At 45.1% G+C, this 22389-nt stretch overlaps 1 protein-coding gene across 2 annotated transcripts in view; it reads right to left on the bottom strand.

The window, feature by feature from the left end:
- Nucleotides 1–22389, bottom strand: part of USH2A (usherin) — a gene marked incomplete at its 5' end in the record, with an annotated part of 586511 nt that overhangs the window by 520165 nt on the left and 43957 nt on the right. For both annotated transcript variants that reach the window (XM_084623291.1, XM_084623290.1), the window contains 4 exons: nucleotides 3537–3630; nucleotides 4976–5197; nucleotides 17567–17751; nucleotides 19276–19570. In XM_084623291.1, coding sequence (XP_084479417.1) covers nucleotides 3537–3630; nucleotides 4976–5197; nucleotides 17567–17751; nucleotides 19276–19570 — 796 coding nt within the window. The remainder of the gene's footprint in view (nucleotides 1–3536; nucleotides 3631–4975; nucleotides 5198–17566; nucleotides 17752–19275; nucleotides 19571–22389) is intronic.

Here is a 22389-nt window from a genome sequence, read left to right as displayed (position 1 = left end):
GCTCTTTCTATAAGATCAGTTTCTTAATTCTTTATTTTTGAGGTTAATTTTCAACAATAGAACTGAAGGGAACACCAAATTTGTGTAGAAATGAGGTAACTTTGGGACTGAAATGAGTAACATCCATCAAATTTTGGAAGTATGTGTACAAGCAACAAAAACAGTGCAACTGATTATGCAGAGTGCTGTTAAATGCACAGCATAAATGAAATGAAAAAAGATTATTTTTTAGAATTTAATACCTTCCAGTTAAAGTTATTTTAGGGGCTACTTACTACTACAGTAGTTTGGGATTTTTGGAAAGAAATGTGATTTCCAAGCTGACAATGTCCCTGTAATACTATATGTACGGCAACGTACCTGTTTCTGTATTCATCTGGGAAAAAAAATAGGCACGCCCACACACACCCAGCTCACTAATTTTTCAGAGTTTACAACATCACTATATTAGAATTTAGATGATTTTGATAGCCTACAGCCCTATCTCAAAGAAAGGGCTAATGCAAGTGTTTATCATAGGTGAGTGATTTCATCATGTGGCAGAGACAGGATAAAGTTCTTACCCCTGATGCACAAAGTATGCTGGCAATGTGCTTATGATGATATGAGCTACCCTAAGGCTAGCTTTACGGAAACACAGTGATAAAAAAGGATATAGTGGGTTTCAATTAACACCACTTTAAGTTATTAAAGAAGTTTACAGATATGATATAACTCAAAAGAAGAAACATTAAGCACAGACAGCTATGAGGGGGAAATAACATTTAAATTTTTTTGGTGAAGGAAAGAGTTTGGCAGGGTACTCTAGTCAGCTTTCTAATTTTGCTTGAGCAATTGCTGTTATTTAGACATCCAACTTTGACTGAGCCAGCCACAAATCTGTTCACATAATTATTTGTATATATCAATGTTGAGCACAAAATGATAAGGGATATATTCCTCATGGTGCTAAAGATGAGACTGTTCATCCATAAAGCTCCTCACTAAGGAACGGGAGCTGAGAAAACTCTCCCACTTCTTCAACCAAACAGGACCTTTTTCTTACTTAGCCCTCTCCCTCTACAAGGCCTGTAAGACATCCCACACTGAGCAGCCCAAGAGCCTCACATTATCTGCCTACTCCCCACAGCCAGCAGCCCTCTCTCCCCACACGGAACTACTGTCAATTCTCTACTGGTTTCTCCCTGCACCCAGTTCCCAGAGCAGCCCACCTCTCCTGCACACTCCAGGCTTGAGGGAAAGCTCAGGAACAGATTCCTGCAATCCAACCCAAATCCACACAGAACACGACTACAGGTGTTGGAATTGGGTCGAATCAAGTATGAAAACAACCTGACACTCTCGGGCTTGGGTCAGGTAGTCTCTAATCAACTTCTTCTGCCTGTAGGGTTGGCGTGGCAGTGACTGCTTTTCCCGCTCCTACCAGCCACCACCACCTCACTAAGCATGGTGTGCTGCAGGGTAAGCTTGCCAACAAGATGCAGCGCCTCTCATTCTGCAGCACACACAGCACAGTGAGGCAGCCAGCAGCAGGAGTGAGGCACGTGGCTGCCACGTCACCAACCCTACATAGAGGAGACATCCAGAGATGGATTTTGGCTATGGGGAGCCAGAAGCCCCCACCAGGCCAAGACCTAAAGACAAGGCTATGGCTGCAGTGCAGACACAGGTTCATGGGAAACAGGTCGCTCTACAGTGAGGAATGCTGGGCCAGGAGAACAGGGGAGCAGCTGGTGGGCCAGGGAGTAATTAGCCCCCAGGAACTCTGTGGAGAAAACAAAATAAAGTCTGAGCCAGCAGCTAGACCCTCGCAACCCAACTCAATTCCAACAGGACCCCACCACAGGTGCTGGGATTGGGTTGGGTTGAGTCTAGTCTGAAAACAAACCAACACGCTTGGGTCTGGTTCAGATTGGCTGTAATCTAGGTAGGTTTGGGCCGGTCTTTAAAATTAGGCCCAAGCAGACTTTTAGTCAGGAACAGAGAGAGCCAGAAACTCACAATGGAGAAGGTGAAGACTTGCAAAGGAGGGGTTTCTAGAGAAAGGGAAATCACTGGCTCCCCCTCAAGAGTCTTGAGCTGCTACATTCTCAACTCCTGGACCAGGCAGGCCTGCCAACAGTCCCGGAGTCCAGAAGGCACAAGGTGACAAACTAATCTTCACTTCTCTTTCCTCCACCCTATTCCTGCATCCAGCACGGGAACGGGGGAGCTTAGAATTGAGGCCTTTTTTCAAGCTAGTTTACTTAATTTACACATCTGGTTCAGCCAAAGCAGAACTGTATATTGAATATTCAATAAAGTATTTATTATAGTTTATATATAACAGATGGCTCGGCTTTTGCTGAGTCACAGATGAAAAAATCCTGTAAGAATGCCAAATGATACACCTTTTTCTTATTCCATCTGCCCAGGCTCCCCCTGGGAAGTCAACTTTACAGTTTCATATAGCTTACACATGGCTGGACAAGAAAAACAGAAAATATACCGAAAGGGGCATTAGTCTGTACCCTCCTCCCCAATTTCCCCTAGCACTCTCTTATTTTCAGTAAAGGTATTCTTTCTGGGTATTCTGATGCCAAGAACACTGGGAAACTATCAGGGCTTAAGTTTGCCAAATGGCTGCAGTGCGATTCACAGAAGCCCTGTTTATTGAGCATTATTATTAATGGTGAGAAGAACACAGTAGAACTGAGGACTTTCTTTCTGGAATATATCCAGATCTTTAAAAATAATAATAATAATATAGTGCTTTAATTCTGGTTCCAATAGAAAAATAACAGATTTATCCTAAATTCCAATTTTTTTAAAAAAATGTGGAAAATATTCAAAAGTGTCAATATTAACCCTAATCTCTTACTAAAACAATAGTCCATTGCAGTTAGAGAGAAAGAGATGCATCAAAAATATCTAAATGTCATATGTGACGGTAAAAATATGAGCAGATTAACATTTTCAACTAGCCTCTAAAAACGCGAATGCTTAGATTTCATTTTTTTTAAATGTTAGTATCAGAGCCATTGGGGCAGATTCTGTTCTTCTATTCATTTCAATTATAGTCCTGAGAGCATATCTAAGCAGTAAGCCTACACGGCCAAGTATAGTCTCAGCTTTCTGTTAACCTTACACATGCTTTCCGAGTATAAATTAACACATGTTCAAAATGTTTCCATTTTAGACTCCACATAGAATCTTCCAGCAATTAACTACAGTAAAGTATTTCATTGTAAGATAAAAATCAGAAATTGGCCTCAGAGGAATCCCAAGTATCCAAAAATCTTTCATAGATGTTCAAAATCTAAATTTATATCTGGATACAAATTTTGCAGCTCACAATATTCTTGCAACAGGCCAAACCAAACCTTTGAACCCAAACACCCCTGAACTTTGAGGATGGAATTTTTTATAATCCATACCTGGATCTAAAGCCAAATTTTGCAACTTTTCCCTTTCAAAACATGGGATCCAAAAAAGCTCCAAATTTTGTGCTTAAAGCCCACGCCTAGATATAATACCTGAAGGATGGTAGGACTTACATTATCTCCTTGTGTGTAGCTGTCCTTGGAGCAGAGGCATCTATATGGTGTATTACTTGTATCACAATGATCAGCATGACCATGACAATTACACCTGCAAACAAAAACAGCTATTAAAGAAAATACACAACATGCATTATTTGAGAGACATCTCTCCACTATTTTTACACTGTCATGAAGGTAATTTTCTGCTTTGTTAAGAATAAACCAAGTCCCAGAAAATACTGTTCTTAAGTGTAGTAACTATTAGATGTCTTCTCCATTCAACATTTATAAATGTCAAGTAAATGCAGCTTTCCAGGGGAGTAAATTGACAGGACTGTTTCTAGACCAACTATTAAGTTATCAAGTGTGCATTACGTGCTTTCATTATATACTATGCAGATACAAGGTCTTAATTATTTACTACAGCTAGCACCTATCTTGTCAATATTAACCCTTTGATCTTATAACTTGGTCATAATATCTTAAAGATCTTACATATATTGAACTTAAACATACAGGGCCCAATTTTGCCCTCAATTACACAAAAATTACTCCCACTGAAGTCAAGTCCTTCTATGAAAGTCAATAGGTAATACACCCAAGTAACTGACCGCAGAATTGAGCCTGCAGTCTTTTCTTTTTGGAGGTATGAAATAGCCTCGTAGCTCTGCAGTAGAAAGGACTGTGCATGTAAAAAGTCACTGACACAGCTGTTTAAGTGAAAGAGAAATCACAATACATCTAAATAAATAGCGAACATTTTACAAATTAAGGAAATTAATTTAATATAAAAGTGAATGTGATCCCTGATAGGTTGTTATCCAAAATGAGATCACATCTCTCAAAATATAGATTCAGATATAATACTTGTTCACAAAAATCAGCACCATATGCTCCTTTGGAGACTATTTCACTGTTAAATTTGCATATTATTTACAGGGCATAATTAGTCCTATGACAAGATTGCATACTTAACATACAAATTAAAGTTGTCAGTCACAGATAATACAACACTTTCAGAACAGCTTCCTTTTTAAAGGAAAAACTGTGGCAAAAACAAAGAATGTAGATCGCTATTAAGACCATTAAATTTGTCTGGAAATCTGTAATGAAACTTAGACGACCTACTAAAGCAAAGCAAAAGCAAGGATTTCAGTTATAAGTTCCTATTTAGAAGAGTTTGTAACTCCAAGAAAAAACCTCTTTTGACATATTTGTGTAATAAAAGTCATTAATTATTTTAAATATGCATTTGGATAAACGTTCAGAAAATAGGTTCAGTGGTATGTGGGACCTGATCCAATACTATCAGTCAGATATTTTGCACAATCAAAGTAAAACCAGAGTACAGCCATTAACTTCAAGGTGGCTAATGATATATCACACATCTTGCTCAAATTTTCAATTGTTCAGAAGTTTCTTTAACCAAAAAAAGACATTCAGATAACTCCTACCTTCCACTGATTGTAATTTCATCAACTCCATAGTATCTGTGCCTGAAGTTGACCCAAGGCTCAGTTGTATGATACTGGCCAAGAAGATGAATCCTCACTTGCGTGGCTTTTACAAAATCTTGGAGAGATGGAGTATTGTAGAAGTCATTGTAACCAGGCCGACGATTTGGTTCAGGTGTAAGAATGCTGAAAGTAATGTTTCCACGGGAGTATGGAGTAAATCTGTGTTTAAAAAGATGATAAACTGAAAAACATATTTTACAGGTTACCTATTCTTCATGTTTTCACAGAGGACATTAATTAAGAGAGCACAACTTTATTTATAAATAGAAAAGGAGTACTTGTGGCACCTTAGAGACTAACAAATTTATTTGAGCATAAGCTTTCCTGAGCTACAGCTCTGATGAAGTGAGCTGTAGCTCATGAAAGCTTATGCTCAAATAAATTTGTTAGTCTCTAAGGTGCCACAAGTACTCCTTTTCTTTTTGCGGATACAGACTAACATGGCTGCTACTCTGAAACCAACTTTATTTATGGCTTCTAATGGACAAATTTTGATGCAAATGAAAACCACAAACACAGATCAAATAAAAGATATATTTTTATCTTATGGCATATGCCGTATGTCTGTTTTCCCCAAACTGCCACTTTGTGGTTCAGAATATAAATGTTCATTTTAAATATAGAGCCTCTAGCCCTTAAAGAAAACCTTGAAAATGAATACAGCAATGTTTTCCCCAGTTTGCAGAGGGCCTGAAACAATGACTCAGAGGTATAAACTGGCCTTGTTGATATAAGGTGTTAAATTATCACCACTGAGCATTTGAGTTAAGTGCCCACATTATTAACTGTTTCCCAGCTGATCAAGGTATGTAAAAAACAGAGGCACAAATCAATTATGAAGACCTATACAAACTACTGTGACATCTCATTTTGGTTGCACTTGGTAGAGTACTACACAACTTCCTTCCCTCTCCACAAATCAAGAAAAATGCAAGTGCATGGAGGTTAGTGAAATCCAGCAGAGCCCAATGAGAGCCAAGGCCAATGACCCCAGCTGAATATTTGAGCTTCAACAATGGAGGACATAGCCAAGCAAAGCCCAACACAGCATGCCTAATCAGAGGGTCTTCACAACCTATGATGATTAGCATCTCATTTTGGCTTATTTAATGGGCAGAGTTTGGCAAGTAGACAGAGCCTATGTAGAAGAACCACTGCTTTTTCCCCTACCCAAATTTGGACTCTCTAAAACCTATGAACCCAAAAGCAGAACTTGACACTTGATAAATGAAATTCCCATGTATTGTTTTTCCCTCCAGAAAACTGCTGGGCTATTTGAAACTTAGAAGCTCTTGCTAGGAATTTTTGTAAACAGTTCCCAGTTTAAACACCTACCCTGCAATGAAATCCTCTGCTAGTGCAGACCCTTGAGTCTCAGAAGGGGTCCCACTGACTTCGCTGAACCCCTACACGAATCAGAGGCCCATGCTACAGCATCAGATCCTCAGTTTTTCAACAGAAAATGGCTGGAGGGTCACAAACTGATCTCCAAGCAACCCATTATTACCCATTTCTTGTAACTGTCTCTATGATTCTCTATGATTTTCTGACTTTAAGGGCTCTTAAAACCGGTTTCTGTACTCCTCCCTGACAAGTCCTGCTTTGAGCAGGGGGTTGGACTAGATGACCTCCCAAGGTCCCTTCCAACCCTGATATTCTAAGTGGATTAGTGCTGAAATCAACCTTGCTGGGTCCAATTTGGGGTAGTGTGGATGCAATTCGACAGTATTGGCCTCCGGGAGCTATCCCAGAGTGCTCCATTGTGACTGCTCTGGACTGCACTCTCAACTCAGATGCACTGGCCAGGTCGACAGGAAAAGCCCCCCAGACTTTTGAATTTCATTTCCTGTTTGGCCAGTGTGGCGAGCTGATCAGCACAGGTGACCATGCAGAGCTCTTCAGCACAGGTGACCATGCAGTCCCAGAATCGCAAAAGAGCTCCAGCATGGACTGAACGGAAGGTACTGGATCTGATCACTGTATGGAGAGATGAATCCGTGATATCGGAACTCCGTTCGAAAAGATGAAATGCAAAAATATTTGAAAAAATCTCCAAGGGCATGAAGGACAGAGGCTATAACAGGGACACACAGCAGTGCCACGTGAAACTTAAGGAGTTCAGGCAAGCCTACCAAAGAACCAGAGAGGCACACGGTCGCTCTGGGTCAGAGCCCCAGACATGCCGCTTCTATGATGAGCTGCATGCCATTCTACGGGGTGCCCCTCCAACTACCCCAGCCCTGTGCATGGACTCTGTCAATGGACTCTCACACAACAGGGATGCAGATTTTGGGGACAAGGAAGATGAGGAGGAGGAGGAGGAGGCTGAAGCACAGCAAACCAGCAGTGAAACCGTTTTCTCCGACAGCCAGGAACTGTTGCTCACGCTGGATCTAGTACCCTCCCAACCCACTGAAGGCGGGCTCCTGGACCTAGAAGGCTGAGAAGAGACCTCTGGTGAGTGTACCTTTGTACATATAATACACGGTTTAAAAGCAAGCGCGTTTAATGATTAATTTGCCCTGAAGACTTGGGATGCATTCGCGGCCAGTACAGCTACTGGAAAAGTCTATTAACGTGTCTGGGGATGGAGCGGAAATCCTCCAGGGACATCTCAATGAAGCTCTCCTGGATGTACTCCCAAAGCCTTTGCAAAAGGTTTCTGGGGAGGGCAGCCTTATTCTGTCCTCCATGGTAGGACACTTTACCATGGCAAGCCAGCAGCACGTAGTCTGGAATCATTGCATAACAAAGCATGGCAGCATATGGTCCCGGTGTTTGCTGGCATTCAAGCAACAAGTTCTTTATCTCTCTGTGATATCCTCAGGAGAGTGATATCATTCATGGTCACCTGGTTGAAATAGGGGAATTTTATTAAGGGGACATTCAGAGGTGGCCGTTCCTGCTGGACTGTTTGCCTGTGGCTGAACAGAAATCATCCCCGCTGTTAGCCATGTGGTGGGGGGAGGGGTGAAACAATCATCCCAGAGAACTGTGCGGGTGGGGACTTAGTTGGGTTTGTGCTGCACGCTAATCCGAAAACTGCAGCCCCTCCTTTTAAATGGCCAACCCATTTTAAAGGGCCAACCCAGTGGGTGCTTTGTATATGAAATGAGAGTGCTGCTGTTTGAAACCATTCCCACATGTTAGGAAGGTTAAAGAAGCCAAAAGACTGTGGCTTACCACATCTGCCTGCAAGCCGAATTCTGTTGCCTGCCGGCCCTGCATGTGTGATCTCTCACACCATACCAGTAGGCCCTCGATATAAGAGGCAAAATGCAACCTTGTAAAGAAAGCACACGTGCTATGTAATGTTAACAGCTTGGTTCACCGTGAAAGAGTCTACCCATTGTTCTCTAGAATGTCTCTTTTTAAAGACTAATCTCCCTTTTTTCCCTCCCGCAGCTGCAAATGTTTCATCGCTCCACGTATCATCTCCATCCCAGAGGCTATCAAAGACTAGAAGCCAAAAAAAAACCGCACTCGCAATGAAATGTTCTCTGAACTCATGCAGACCTCCCACGCTGAAAGAGCCCAGCACAATGCATGGAGGGAGACAATGTCAGAGTCCAGGAAAGCCCAAAATGAACGCGAGGACAGGAGGGACGAGCGAGAGGACAGGAGGGACGAGCAAGAGGAGCGGTGGCATCAGCGTGATAAGAGGCTGGCAGGATGGCAGGATGCAATGCCGAGGCTACTCGAGGATCAAACTGATATGCTCCGGCGTATGGTTGAGGTGCAGGAAAGGCAGCAGGAGCACAGACACCCAAGAACACAGCGTGGGGGGCCTCCGGGCATCCAGTTACTCCACCACAGAGGACTGCCCAAGCAACAGAAACCTGGCATTCAATAAGTTTTGAAGTGCAGTGTGGCCTTGTCCTTCCATCCTCCCCTCCTCCAGCACCCCATCCGGGGCTTCCCTCCTCCTCAACCCCTCCTGGGCTACCTTAGCAGTTATCCCCCCATTTGTGTTATGAATTAATAAAGAATGCATAAATTTGAAAAAAACAATGACTTTATTGCCTCTGCAAGCGGTGATCGAAGGGGGGAGGGCAGTTGGCTTACAGGAAAGTAGAGTGAACCAAGGGGGCAGGTTTTCATCAAGGAGAAATAAACAGAACTTTCACACCATAGCCTGGCCAGTCATGAAACGGGTTTTCAAAGCTTCTCTGATGCACAGCGTGCCCTGCTGTGCTCTTCTAACCACCCTGGTGTCTGGCTGCGCGTAATCAGCGGCCAGGCAATTTGCCTCAACCTCCCACCCCACCATAAACATCTCCCCGTTACTCTCACAGATGTTGTGAAGCACACAGCAAGCAGTAATAACAATGGGAATACTGGTTTTGCTGAGGTCAAACTGAGGAGGTAAACTGGGCCAGTGCACTTTTAAAGTCCAAATGCACATTCTACCACCATTCTGCACTTGCTCAGCCTATAGCTGAACAGCTCCTGACTACTGTCCAGGTTGTCTGTGTATGGTTTCATGAGCCATGGCATTAAGGGGCAGACTCGGTCCCCAAGGATAACTATAGGCATTTCAACATCCCCAACGGTTATTTTCTGGTCAGGAAAGTAAGTCCCTTGCTGCAGCCGTTCCCACAGACCAGAGTTCCTAAAGATGTGAGCATCATGTACCTTTCCCGGTCATCCCATGTTGGTGAAATGTTCCTTGTGATCCATCAGTGCTTGCAGCACCATTGAAAAGTACCCCTTGCGGTTTATGTACTCGCCGGCTTGGTGCTCCGGTGCCAGGATAGGGATATGGGTTCCGTCTATGGCCCCACCACAGTTAGGGAATCCCATTGCAGCAAAGCCATCCACTATGACCTGCACATTTCCCAGAGTTATTGCCCTTGATAGCAGCAGGTCAGTGATCACGTTGGCTACTTGGATCACAGCAGCCCCCACAGTAGATTTGCCCACACCAAATTGATTCCCGACTGACCGGTAGCTGTCTGGCGTTGCAAGCTTCCACAGGGCTATCACCACTCGCTTGTGAACTGTGAGGGCTGCTCTCATCTGGGTATTCTTGTGCTTCAGGGCAGGGGGAAGCAAGTCACAAAGTTCCATGGAAGTGCCCTTACGCATGCGAAAGTTTCACAGCCATTGGGAATCGTCCCAGACCTGCAACACTATGCGGTTCCACCAGTCTGTGCTTGTTTCCTTGGCCCAGAATCGGCGTTCCACAGCATGATCCTGCCCCACTGCCACCAGGATGGCCAAATTGCTGGGGTCCGTACTTTGAGAGAAGTCTGTGTCCATGTCCTCATCACTCTCCTCACTGCGCTGCTGTCGCCTACTCGCCTGCTTTTGCAGGTTCCAGTTCTGGTTCTGCATATACTGCTGGATAATACACATGGTGTTTAGAACGGTCACAACTGCCACGGTGATCTGAGCAGGCTCCATGCTTGCCGTGGTATGGCATGAGCAGGAGAGCAAAGTGGCAGCGGAAGCAGCGGGTGGATGACGACGCTGACAGCAATATGGCGCCCACACATAAAAAAGCGCAAAACGATTGTCAGCCGTTGCTTTCACGGAGGGAGGAGCAAGGGGTAGACTGGCAGCAGACGGTGCAGTATGACTGCTAGTCATCGTTGTCATCTCCTGGGCGCTTGCCAGCAGACAGTGCAGTAAGACTGCTAGCTGTCATCGTCTCCTGAGTGCTTGCAGTGCTGCTGGCTGGGAGAGCAGCCTGAGGCAGAATGGCCCCCTCAAGGGCTGAACTCACAATCCTGAGTTTAGCAGACCAATGCTCAAACCACTGAGCTATTCCTCTGCCCATATTCCAGGCAGGACTGAAACTCCACTAGAAAAAACTTAAAGAAGAGAATGACCTGAGTCACTCCTATTTATGTGCAGGTGTCCCTGACAGAAGCAGCCATGTCTGCCCAGGCGCCTCAACCAACCTCACTGAGGCCAGCCAAGAGTACCCAGGAGAAGATGAAGACGGTTACCAGTCATAGAGGCGGTTAGGGACTATTTAGAAAAGCTGGACGTGCACAAGTCCATGGGGCCGGACGAGTTGCATCCGAGAGTGCTGAAGGAATTGGCGGCTGTGATTGCAGAGCCACTGGCCATTATCTTTGAAAACTCGTGGCGAACCGGGGAAGTCCCGGATGACTGGAAAAAGGCTAATGTAGTGCCAATCTTTAAAAAAGGGAAGAAGGAAGATCCTGGGAACTACAGGCCAGTCAGCCTCACCTCAGTCCCTGGAAAAATCATGGAGCAGGTCCTCAAAGAATCAATCCTGAAGCACTTGCATGAGAGGAAAGTGATCAGGAACAGCCAGCATGGATTCACCAAGGGAAGGTCATGCCTGACTAATCTAATCGCCTTTTATGATGAGATTACTGGTTCTGTGGATGAAGGGAAAGCAGTGGATGTATTGTTTCTTGACTTTAGCAAAGCTTTTGACACGGTCTCCCATAGTATTCTTGTCAGCAAGTTAAGGAAGTATGGGCTGGATGAATGCACTATAAGGTGGGTAGAAAGCTGGCTAAATTGTCGGGCTCAACGGGTAGTGATCAATGGCTCCATGTCTAGTTGGCAGCCGGTATCAAGTGGAGTGCCCCAAGGGTCGGTCCTGGGGCCGGTTTTATTCAATATCTTCATAAATGATCTGGAGGATGGTGTGGATTGCACTCTCAGCAAATTTGCGGATGATACTAAACTGGGAGGAGTGGTAGATACGCTGGAGGGGAGGGATAGGATACAGAAGGACCTAGACCAATTGGAAGATTGGGCCAAAAGGAATCTGATGAGGTTCAATAAGGATAAGTGCAGGGTCCTGCACTTAGGACGGAAGAACCCAATGCACAGCTACAGACTAGGGACCGAATGGCTAGGCAGCAGTTCTGCAGAAAAGGACCTAGGGGTGACAGTGGACGAGAAGCTGGATATGAGTCAGCAGTGTGCCCTTGTTGCCAAGAAGGCCAATGGCATTTTGGGATGTATAAGTAGGGGCATAGCGAGCAGATCGAGGGACGTGATCGTTCCCCTCTATTCGACATTGGTGAGGCCTCATCTGGAGTACTGTGTCCAGTTTTGGGCCCCACACTTCAAGAAGGATGTGGATAAATTGGAGAGAGTCCAGCGAAGGGCAACAAAAATGATTAGGGGACTGGAACACATGAGTTATGAGGAGAGGCTGAGGGAGCTGGGATTGTTTAGCCTGCAGAAGAGAAGAATGAGGGGGGATTTGATAGCTGCTTTCAACTACCTGAAAGGGGGTTCCAAAGAGGATGGCTCTAGACTGTTCTCAATGGTAGCAGATGACAGAACGAGGAGTAATGGTCTCAAGTTGCAGTGGGGGAGGTTTAGATTGGATATTAGGAAAAACTTTTTCACTAAGAGGGTGGTGAAACACTGGAATGCGTTACCTAGGGAGGTGGTAGAATCTCCTTCCTTAGAGGTTTTTAAGGTCAGGCTTGACAAAGCCCTGGCTGGGATGATTTAACTGGGAATTGGTCCTGCTTTGAGCAGGGGGTTGGACTAGATGACCTTCTGGGGTCCCTTCCAACCCTGATATTCTATGATTCTATGATTCATTTCGCGTCTTTTTTCCTGAGTTACCATACCACAGCAAGCATGGAGTCCGCTCAGCTCACTGTCACCGTATGTCTCCTGGGTGCTGGCAGATGTGGTACTGCATTGCTACACAGTAGCAGCAACCCATTGCCTTGTGGCAGCAGATGATACAATACGACTGGTTGCCGTCCTCGTCATGTCTGAGGTGCTCCTGGCCACGTCGGCTGGGAGCGCCTGGGCAGACATGGGCGCAGGGACTAAATCTGGAGTGACTCGACCAGGTCATTCTCTTTAGTCCTGCAGTCAGTCCTATTGAACCATCTTATGGTGAGCAGGCAGGTGATAGGGATTGCTAGCAGTCGTACTGTACCATCTTCTGCCAGGCAGGCAAGAGATGAGGATGGCTAGCAGTCCTACTGCACCGTCTTCTGCCAAGCAGCCATGAGATGTGGATGGCTTGCAGTCCTTCTGCACTGTCTGCTGCCAGCCAAAGATGTAAAAGATAGATGGAGTGGATCAAAACAAGAAATAGACCAGATTTGTTTTGTACTCATTTGCTTCCCCCCTCCCCCATCTAGGGGACTCATTCCTCTAGGTCATACTGCCATCACTCACAGAGAAGGTACAGCGAGGTAAATCTAGCCATGTATCAATCAGAGGCCAGACTAACCTCCTTGTTCCAATAAGAACAGTAACTTAGGTGCACCATTTCTTATTGGAACCCTCCGTGAAGTCCTGCCTGAAATACTCCTTGATGTAAAGCCACCCCCTTTGTTGATTTTAGCTCCCTGAAGCCAACCCTGTAAGCCATGTCGTCAGTCGCCCCTCCCTCCATCAGAGCAACGGCAGACAATCGTTCCGCGCCTTTTTTCTGTGCGGACGCCATACCAAGGCAAGCATGGAGGCCGCTCAGCTCACTTTGGCAATTAGGAGCACATTAAACACCACACACATTATCTAGCAGTATATGCAGCACCAGAACCTGGCAGAGCGATACCGGCTGAGGGGAGGCGACATCAGCGCGGTCACGTGAGTGATCAGGACATGGACACAGATTTCTCTGAAAGCATGGGCCCTGCATATGCATGCATCACGGTGCTAATGGGGCAGGTTCATGCTGTGGAACGCCGATTCTGGGCTCGGGAAACAAGCACAGACTGGTGGGACCACATAGTGTTGCAGGTCTGGGACAATTCCCAGTGGCTGCAAAACTTTCGCATGTGTAAGGGCACTTTCATGGAACTTTGTGACTTGCTTTCCCCTGCCCTGAAGCGCCTGAATACCAAGATGAGAGCAGCCCTCACAGTTGAGAAGCGAGTGGCGATAGCCCTGTGGAAGCTTGCAACACCAGACAGCTACCGGTCAGTTGGGAATCAATTTGGAGTGGATACTTTTTGCGAATACAGACTAACACGGCTGTTACTCTGAAATTTGGAGTGGGCAAATCTACTCGGGGGGCTGCTGTGATCCAAGTAGCCCACGCAATCAAAGATCTGCTGATATCAAGGGTAGTGACCCTGGGAAGTGTGCAGGTCATAGTGGATGGCTTTGCTGCAATGGGATTCCCTAACTGTGGTGGGGCCATAGACGGAACCCATATCCCTATCTTGGCACCGGAGCACCAAGCCGGCGAGTACATAAACCGCAAGGGGTACTTTTCAATAGTGCTGCAAGCTCTGGTGGATCACAAGGGACGTTTCACCAACATCAACGTGGGATGGCCGGGAAAGGTACATGACGCTCGCATCTTCAGGAACTCTGGTCTGTTTCAAAAGCTGCAGGAAGGGACTTTATTCCCAGACCAGAAAATAACCACTGGGGATGTTGATATGCCAATATGTATCCTTGGGGACCCAGCCTACCCCTTAATGCCATGGCTCATGAAGCCGTACACAGGCAGCCTGGACAGTAGTCAGGAGCTGTTCAACTGCAGGCTGAGCAAGTGCAGAATGGTGGTAGAATGTGCATTTGGACATTTAAAGGCACGCTGGCGCAGTTAACTGACTCGCTTAGACCTCAGCGAAACCAATATTCCCACTGTCATTACTGCTTGCTGTGTGCTCCACAATATCTGTGAGAGTAAGGGGGAGATGTTTATGGCAGGATGGGAGGTTAAGGCAAATCGCCTGGCTGCTGGTTACGCGCAGCCAGACACCAGGGCGGTTAGAAGAGCACAGGAGGGTGCGGTACGCATCAGAGAAGCTTTGAAAACCAGTTTCATGACTGGCCAGGCTACGGTGTGAAAGTTCTGTTTGTTTCTTCTTGATGAAACCCCCCGCCCCTTGGTTCACTCTACTTCCCTGTAAGCTAACCACTCTCCCCTCCTCCCTTTGATCACCGCTTGCAGAGGCAATAAAGTCATTGTTGCTTCACATTCATGCATTCTTTATTCATTCATCACACAAATAGGGGGATGACTACCAAGGTAGCCCAGGAGGGGTGGTGGAGGAGGGAAGGAAAATGCCACACAGCACTTTAAAAGTTTACAACTTTAAAATTTATTGAATGCCAGCCTTCTTTTTTTTTGGGCAATTCTCTGTGGCGGAGTGGCCGGTTGGCCAGAGGCCCCCCCACCGCGTTCTTGGGTGTCTGGGTGTGGAGGCTATGGAACTTGGGGAGGAGGGCGGTTGGTTACACAGGGGCTGTAGGGGCAGTCTGTGCTCCAGCTGCCTTTGCTGCAGCTCAACCATACACTGGAGCATACTGGTTTGATCCTCCAGCAGCCTCAGCATTGAATCCTGCCTCCTCTCATCACGCTGCCGCCACATTTGAGCTTCAGCCCTGTCTTCAGCCCGCCACTTACTCCTCCCGGTCATTCTGTGCTTTCCTGCACTCTGACATTATTTGCCTCCACACATTCATCTGTGCTCTGTCAGTGTGGGAGGACAGCATGAGCTCAGAGAACATTTCATCACGAGTGCGTTTTTTTTCTTTCTAATCATCTTAGCCTCTGGGAAGGAGAAGATCCTGTGATCATTGAAACACATGCAGCTGGTAGAGAAAAAAAAAGGGACAGCGGTATTTAAAAAGACACATTTTATAAAACAGTGGCTACACTCTTTCAGGGTAAAGCTTGCTGTTAACATTACATACATAGCACATGTGCTTTCGTTACAAGGTCGCATTTTGCCTCCCCCCACCGCGTGGCTACCCCCTCAACCCTCCACCCTACCCGTAGCTAACAGCGGGGAACATTTCTGTTCATCCATAGGCAAACAGCCCAGCAGGAACGGGCTCCTCTGAGAGTCCCCTGAAGAAAAGCACCCTATTTCAACCAGGTGACCATGAATGATATCTCACTCTCCTGAGGATAACACAGAGAGATAAAGAACGGATGTTGTTTGAATGCCAGCAAACATACACTGCAATGCTTTGTTGTACAATGATTCCCGAGTACGTGTTACTGGCCTGAAGTGGTAAAGTGTCCTACCATAAAGGACGCAATAAGGCTGCCCTCCCCAGGAACCTTTTGCAAAGGCTTTGGGAGTACATCCAGGAGAGCCGCGAATGCCAGGGCAAATTAATCCGTTCACATGCTTGCTTTTAAACCATGTATAGTATTTTAAAAGGTACACTCACCGGAGGTCTCTCCTCCGCCTGCCGGGTCCAGGAGGCAGTCTTGGGTGGGTTTGGGGGGTACTGGCTCCAGGTCCAGGGTGAGAAACAGTTCCTGGCTGTTGGGAAAACTGTTTCTCCGCTTGCTTGCTGTGAGCTATCTACAACCTCATCATCATCATCATCATTTCTTCATCCCCAAAACCTGCTTCCATGTTGCCTCCATCTCCATTGAAGGAGTCAAACAACACGGCTGGGGTAGTGGTGGCTGAACCCCCTAAAATGGCATGCAGCTCATCATAGTAGCGGCATGTTTGGGGCTCTGACCCGGAGCGGCCGTTCGCCTCTCTGGTTTTCTGGTAGGCTTGCCTCAGCTCCTTAAGTTTCACACGACACTGCTTCAGGTCCCTGTTATGGCCTCTGTTCTTCATGCCCTGGGAGATTTTGACAAAGGTTTTGGCATTTCGAAAACTTGAACGGACTTCTGATAGCATGGATTCCTCTCCCCATACAGCGATCAGATCCCGTACCTCCCGTTCAGTCCATGCTGGAGCTCTTTTGCGATTCTGGGACTCCATCATGGTCACCTCTGCTGATGAGCTCTGCATGGTCACCTGCAGCTTGCCATGCTGGCCAAACAGGAAATGAGATTCAAAAGTTCGCAGTTCTTTTCCTGTCTACCTGGCCAGTGCATCTGAGTTGAGAGTGCTGTCTAGAGCGGTCACAATGGAGCACTCTGGGATAGCTCCCGGAGGCCAATACCGTCGAATTGTGTCCACAGTACCCCAAATTCGACCCGGTAAGGCCGATTTAAGCGCTAATCCACTTGTCAGGGGTGGAGTAAGGAAATCGATTTTAAGAGCCCTTTAAGTCAAAATAAAGTGCTTCATCGTGTGGACGGGTGCAGGTTTACATCGATTTAATGTTGCTAAATTTGACCTAAAGTCCTAGTGTAGACCAGGGCTTTGTCTCATCACTTTTGCCCTCACTGATTTTTGTCCATCACTACAAAAGCATCTAATTTCCAACACAAGATCTGACACTCAGATGTCATCTGTGATATTTTTTAGATTAACTGCTCAAAATGCTCAAAATGCTCAAAATCAGTTAAACTAGCACCCTTCTCTATCCCTCTTATCAGTGCGTCTCAATTTCTTACTAAGTCCCATAAAATATGAATTACCAAATTTCAATATTCTAACTCATTTAGAACATGGTAATCAATTGTGTCAGCTGCTTGACTGTTTGAAATCTGATAAAAATGACAGGTGACCTTTTGGTGATCTCCAATGGAAAGGTTAAATTTGGGATCTTTTATGTACTCGGCAGCCCATAATAAACGAGCATATCAAATTTCAAGATTCTATCTCAATGGGAACATGGAAATGAACTGCGTCAGACACCAGTTAAAAGCATCTGTATGGTATAGATAATATCTATTCATACCTAGGAAGCTGGAGACAGTTGACAGAGTCTGGATTTTCTAGAGAGCCATTGTTATCCATTCCAAAAATACTGCAATATCTAGCAAAATACTGCCAATCTTCCCAGTTTAAATCATTTTTCTTTTTCCTTTGAATTCTCATTGCTTCCGGCTGTGGACTATAGAACTGAAGGATAATATAGAACACCTACAAATGAACAACAAAATACAGAACAGAAATTAGAATAGCTTGAGCTACATGCCAACATGAATACAAATATTAAATAAATTTCTGTATCCACATGTAGTAATATAAAAAACATATTTCACAGCATTCACCATATTAGTGCATTTTGAATAAACAACAAATAGATGTCACACATGAGAAATATCTAAGATATTTCTCCCCTTCTCCCAGACAGGTTTAAGAGTTAAAGTAAACTTCCTTGTTAAACCTGCTCTTTATACTGCTCCTTGGTAAGCGGTGGAATCATTCCATGACAATTGTTCTTCATTACTTTTTGAGATCTATTTGAAATTACTACCTCATTGTATGGCAAGTCTGTGCTCTGTGATATTACCAACATTTTGGCCACAAGAAAAAGGGATACTTATGTATTGCCAAACAGGTGGTGGATAGTTTTCTGGTTTTAAGACCACCCAATTTACCATTTCTCTCTGCCTTTGGCCTGGAACTACTTCAAATATCTGTGACATAGAAGGGATTTTCCTCCACCACACTGTTGTATGGGCATTTGTGATAAGCACTCCCACATGTATACTCCGAATCAATTGAGTCTTAATATTTCACAGATATTTAAATTGGCTTTTAAATAGAGAACAAGTTCTTACAAACTATGCCAAAATCTATCCTCATATTCTTCTCTTCTCCTACCCCAAACATGCATACTCAATTGACAATAAACAAAAAAGCTAATGAGAATAAGTTTTATAAACATTAGACCTTGGGCTTGATTCACCTCTGTATATACAAGGGGCACAAACTGATGTGCTTGCTCTCGTGGAGGCAGTTTCAGCAGGGAGTCTATTCATCTCTAGGGCAGGCCACAGTAGGCTATTGCCCTTCAGCACTGGAGGGAAGCACCAAACTCCATGCAAGACTCCACGGAACCCAGGCTGGTGGAAATGCTAGCTGGCCTGATTTTGTCCCCTCCAACAGCAGTCCATCCCCTTTGTGGGCTTCACTAGCCAACTTCAAGTCCCTGATGAAGCAGAGATTTCACATGGTTTTGTACTGTTGCAAACCTTTGTGCAGACTATTTTACTGCACCTGTCGTCCAGTGCCTGAAGGCATGAAATGAGTCTCTTGCGTTTTAATAGAAATTACGGTTAAAAATTACAGCAGTGAAGCAACTTAAAAATGCATGTTTTGTTTATGAACGCAGGAGTTGTCATGCTGGAGCTGAACATTAGTTCATCTACTCCATTACGCTGTCTCTGACACTAGCCAAGATCTGATGCATCAGAGAAAAGCCAGAAACCAGAAACATAATGCACCTGCTCACTTTTTGCAACATTATGGGGAAGAGGAAATTTCTTCCAGGCCACCAAAGTGATAGCTCAAAGTAAGAGGTTTGAACTTGCTTAAAATTGAAATCTGGTATACTTTAAGCCTCCTCCTAGCTTTCATTTAATAAACATCAGGGAGCATTAACTACATTCCATTCTCATGCCCCAATGACAGAAAAGAAAAAAATAGCCTTCTCATTACCTGATACTGTCCATTCTGTAAATCTATTGTGATAGTAACTCCATGGTCCAGATGCGCAGTGTTAATGAACAGAGATGAAATCCAGGAGGTCCCAATATCATTATCGTTGATATAGCACAGGGAATGGGCTTCTGGGTTCAGCCTCAGCACTCTGTCATTAGTTGTGTCATCTGCACCATTAGGGATGCAATACCTCTGCACCAAAGGGTGTACCCGGGGGTGACTGCCTGGGCAGCGGCATTCTGACTGGGTGTGCAGGTGAGGAAATTCCCCAGAGAACACCTCCGAAATGTCTCTGTCACAGCATAAAAACGTAAATAGGTACGTGGGTAAAGGAAAAGATGAGTGAAATTATGTGCATCTATGATTATAGATTAAATTTCAGCCCCAGCCTTAACCACCACCACCATACACAGCCACACTAAATGTGATTAGAACACCACCATTAATAGTTCTCTTTTATTATATCATGCCTGACTCTGATCACTAACCTGAATACTTTCCTGAAAACACATTATAGCATTGATATTGTGTCTGTAGTAGCTGTATCAATAAATCCACTTGAGTGTTAGTACCTGAATTTTCTGAAAAACATCCAATTATGCAGAAAAATCTGCACCCTCAAATAACTGAGTGCAGAAAAAAGTGCTGATTGAGAATTTTGGCCTTGATATCTGAAGTGTCCACTAACTATGTATACCTCTCTTTGTGGTTACCCAACTAGACACTGATTTCAAAGGATACTGACCACATACAGTTCCCATTGACTTCTTTGGCAGATGAAATAAGGCCCTAACTCTCAGGTAGGTTACCCAAAAGTTGAGGCACCCAAAATTAGTGGATAATTTTGAATATCTGAGTATTTAATCACCTGATATGTCAGCTATCATAGAATCAAAGAAGATTAGGGTTGGAAGAGACCACAGGAGGTCATCTAGTCCAACCCCCTGCTCAAAGCAGGACCAACCCCAACTAAATCATCCCAGCCAGGCCTTTGTTAAGCTGGGCCTTAAAAACCTCTAAGGATGGAGATTCCACCACCTCCCTAGGTAACCCATTCCAGTGCTTCACCACCTTCCTAGTGAAATAGTTTTTCCTAATATTCAACCTAGACCTCCCTGTAACTTGAGACCATTACTCCTTGTTCTGTCATCTGCCACCACTGAGAACAGCCTATCTCCATTCTCTTTGGAACCCCACTTCAACTAGTTGAAGGCTGCTATCAAATCCCCCCTCACTCTTCTCTTCTGAGGTCTAAATAAGCCCAGTTCCCTCAGCGTCTACTCATAAGTCATGTGCCCCAGCCCCCTAATCATTTTCGTTGCCTTCCACTGGACCTTCTCCAATTTGTCCACATCCTTTCTGTAGTGAGGGGCCCCAAACTGGATGCAATACTCCAGATGCGGCCTCACCAGTGCCGAACAGAGGGGAATAATCACTTCCCTCAATCTGCTGGCAATACTCCTATTAATGCAGCCCAATATGCCGTTAGCCTTCTTGGCAACAAGGGCACACTGTTGACTCATATCCAGCTTCTCTTCCACAGGACTCCCAGGTCCTTTTCTGCAGGACTGCCACTTAGCCAGTTGGTCCTCAGCCTGTAGCAGTGCATGGGATTCTTCCATCCTAAGTGCAGGACTTTGCACTTGTCCTTGTTGAACCTCATGAGATTTCTTTTGGCCCAATCCTCCAATTTGTCTAGGTAACTCTGGACCCTATCCCTACCCTCCTGTGTATCTACCCTCTCCCCAGCTTAGTGCCATCCGCGAACTTGCTAAGGGTGCAATACATCCCATCATCCAGATCATTAATGAAGATGTTGAACAAAACCAGCCCGAGGACTGATCCCTGGGGCACTCTGCTTGATATCAGCTGCCAGCTAGACATTGAGCCGTTGATCACTATTCCTTGAGCCCGAAGATCTAGCAAGCTTTCTAACCACCTTATAGTCCATTCATCCAATCCATACTACTTTAACTTGCTGGCAAGAGTACTGTGGGAGACCGTATCAAAAGCTTTGCTAAAGTCAAGGTATATCATGTCCACCACAATCTATCATCTGCACCTGCAGTTAATTCCGGGCATGGTATTTTGGGCTCATTTGTTTGTGGCCACTATACCCACAAAATTGAATGATGGTTTAAGGATCTTTTAAAATCAGATAAACAGTTTAGAATATGATGTATTTGGCTGAATTACTCTAATTTTTATTTCATGGGAAACAGCAAGGATTTCCTTGAGAGAATATATAGCCAATGTGATTGTGACTGTGTAGGAATATGTCTGTATTGAATTATGAACTCATTTTCTATTATGCCTTGCACCCATGTCTATACTTGCCTAAGGGCAGCATATTGTAATGTATTTCCAGCTGGCTGACCTTCCAAATAAGATGACTGATACCTCATTGCAGGATAATCACTGAAAAATCATCCAGATTGCAATCTGGGGCCATCGACTTTGACTGTGCCCCAACTGTTGGCTCACTCGCATGGAGTAATGGACTTTCTACTGAGCGGCCTGCATGGAGGTGGAGCATACAAGATTGGAGGGTGGTTGAGAATTTCCCAGTGAAACACGTGACAGAGACAGAGGTCTCCTTCAGAGCTGAGTACTTCTCTGGACAAGGAGACAGACCATCCCCACATGCAAGGAGGACTTTCAGGAGAGTAAGAGCAGAAGGGTCTCTATCTAGCCTGGAATACTAACAAGCCTCAGACTCACAGAAGGGGCGAGATCAGACCAGGGGATTGTGCTCTAAGGATTTTGGTTTTCAAAGATCTGTAACACTTGAGGGCTTCAACAGCAAAATTTATGTAGTTAAGAAATTTTTTTTGCTAAACCTGCATTCCTTATTACCTGCCACATTGTCCCCAAAGGAGTTCAATTAGAAGCCTGGAGTACCCACTGCCCCAGGTGGAGCTCTGGGGAGGGCATATCTGTCAGTGCTTAGAAAGTCTCAGACACTGAGTTCAGGGTCTAGAATGGTTGAGTGGTGTCCCATATCCCAGCAAAGCATCTCAGACCAGCTGTCTGAGCCTGGGAGTGTACAGTCCCAGAGACGAAAAAGGGATTAAACTCTACCCTGACCCTGTTGGCTTGGAAGCACGTGAG

The sequence above is a fragment of the Lepidochelys olivacea genome (genome assembly GCF_965140295.1).
Source record: "Lepidochelys olivacea isolate rLepOli2 genome assembly, chromosome: 3".
NCBI classification, from domain to species: domain Eukaryota; kingdom Metazoa; phylum Chordata; order Testudines; family Cheloniidae; genus Lepidochelys; species Lepidochelys olivacea.
The sequence above is the reverse complement of the archived record's forward strand: the minus strand, read 5'-3'. Positions and strand labels throughout refer to the sequence as shown.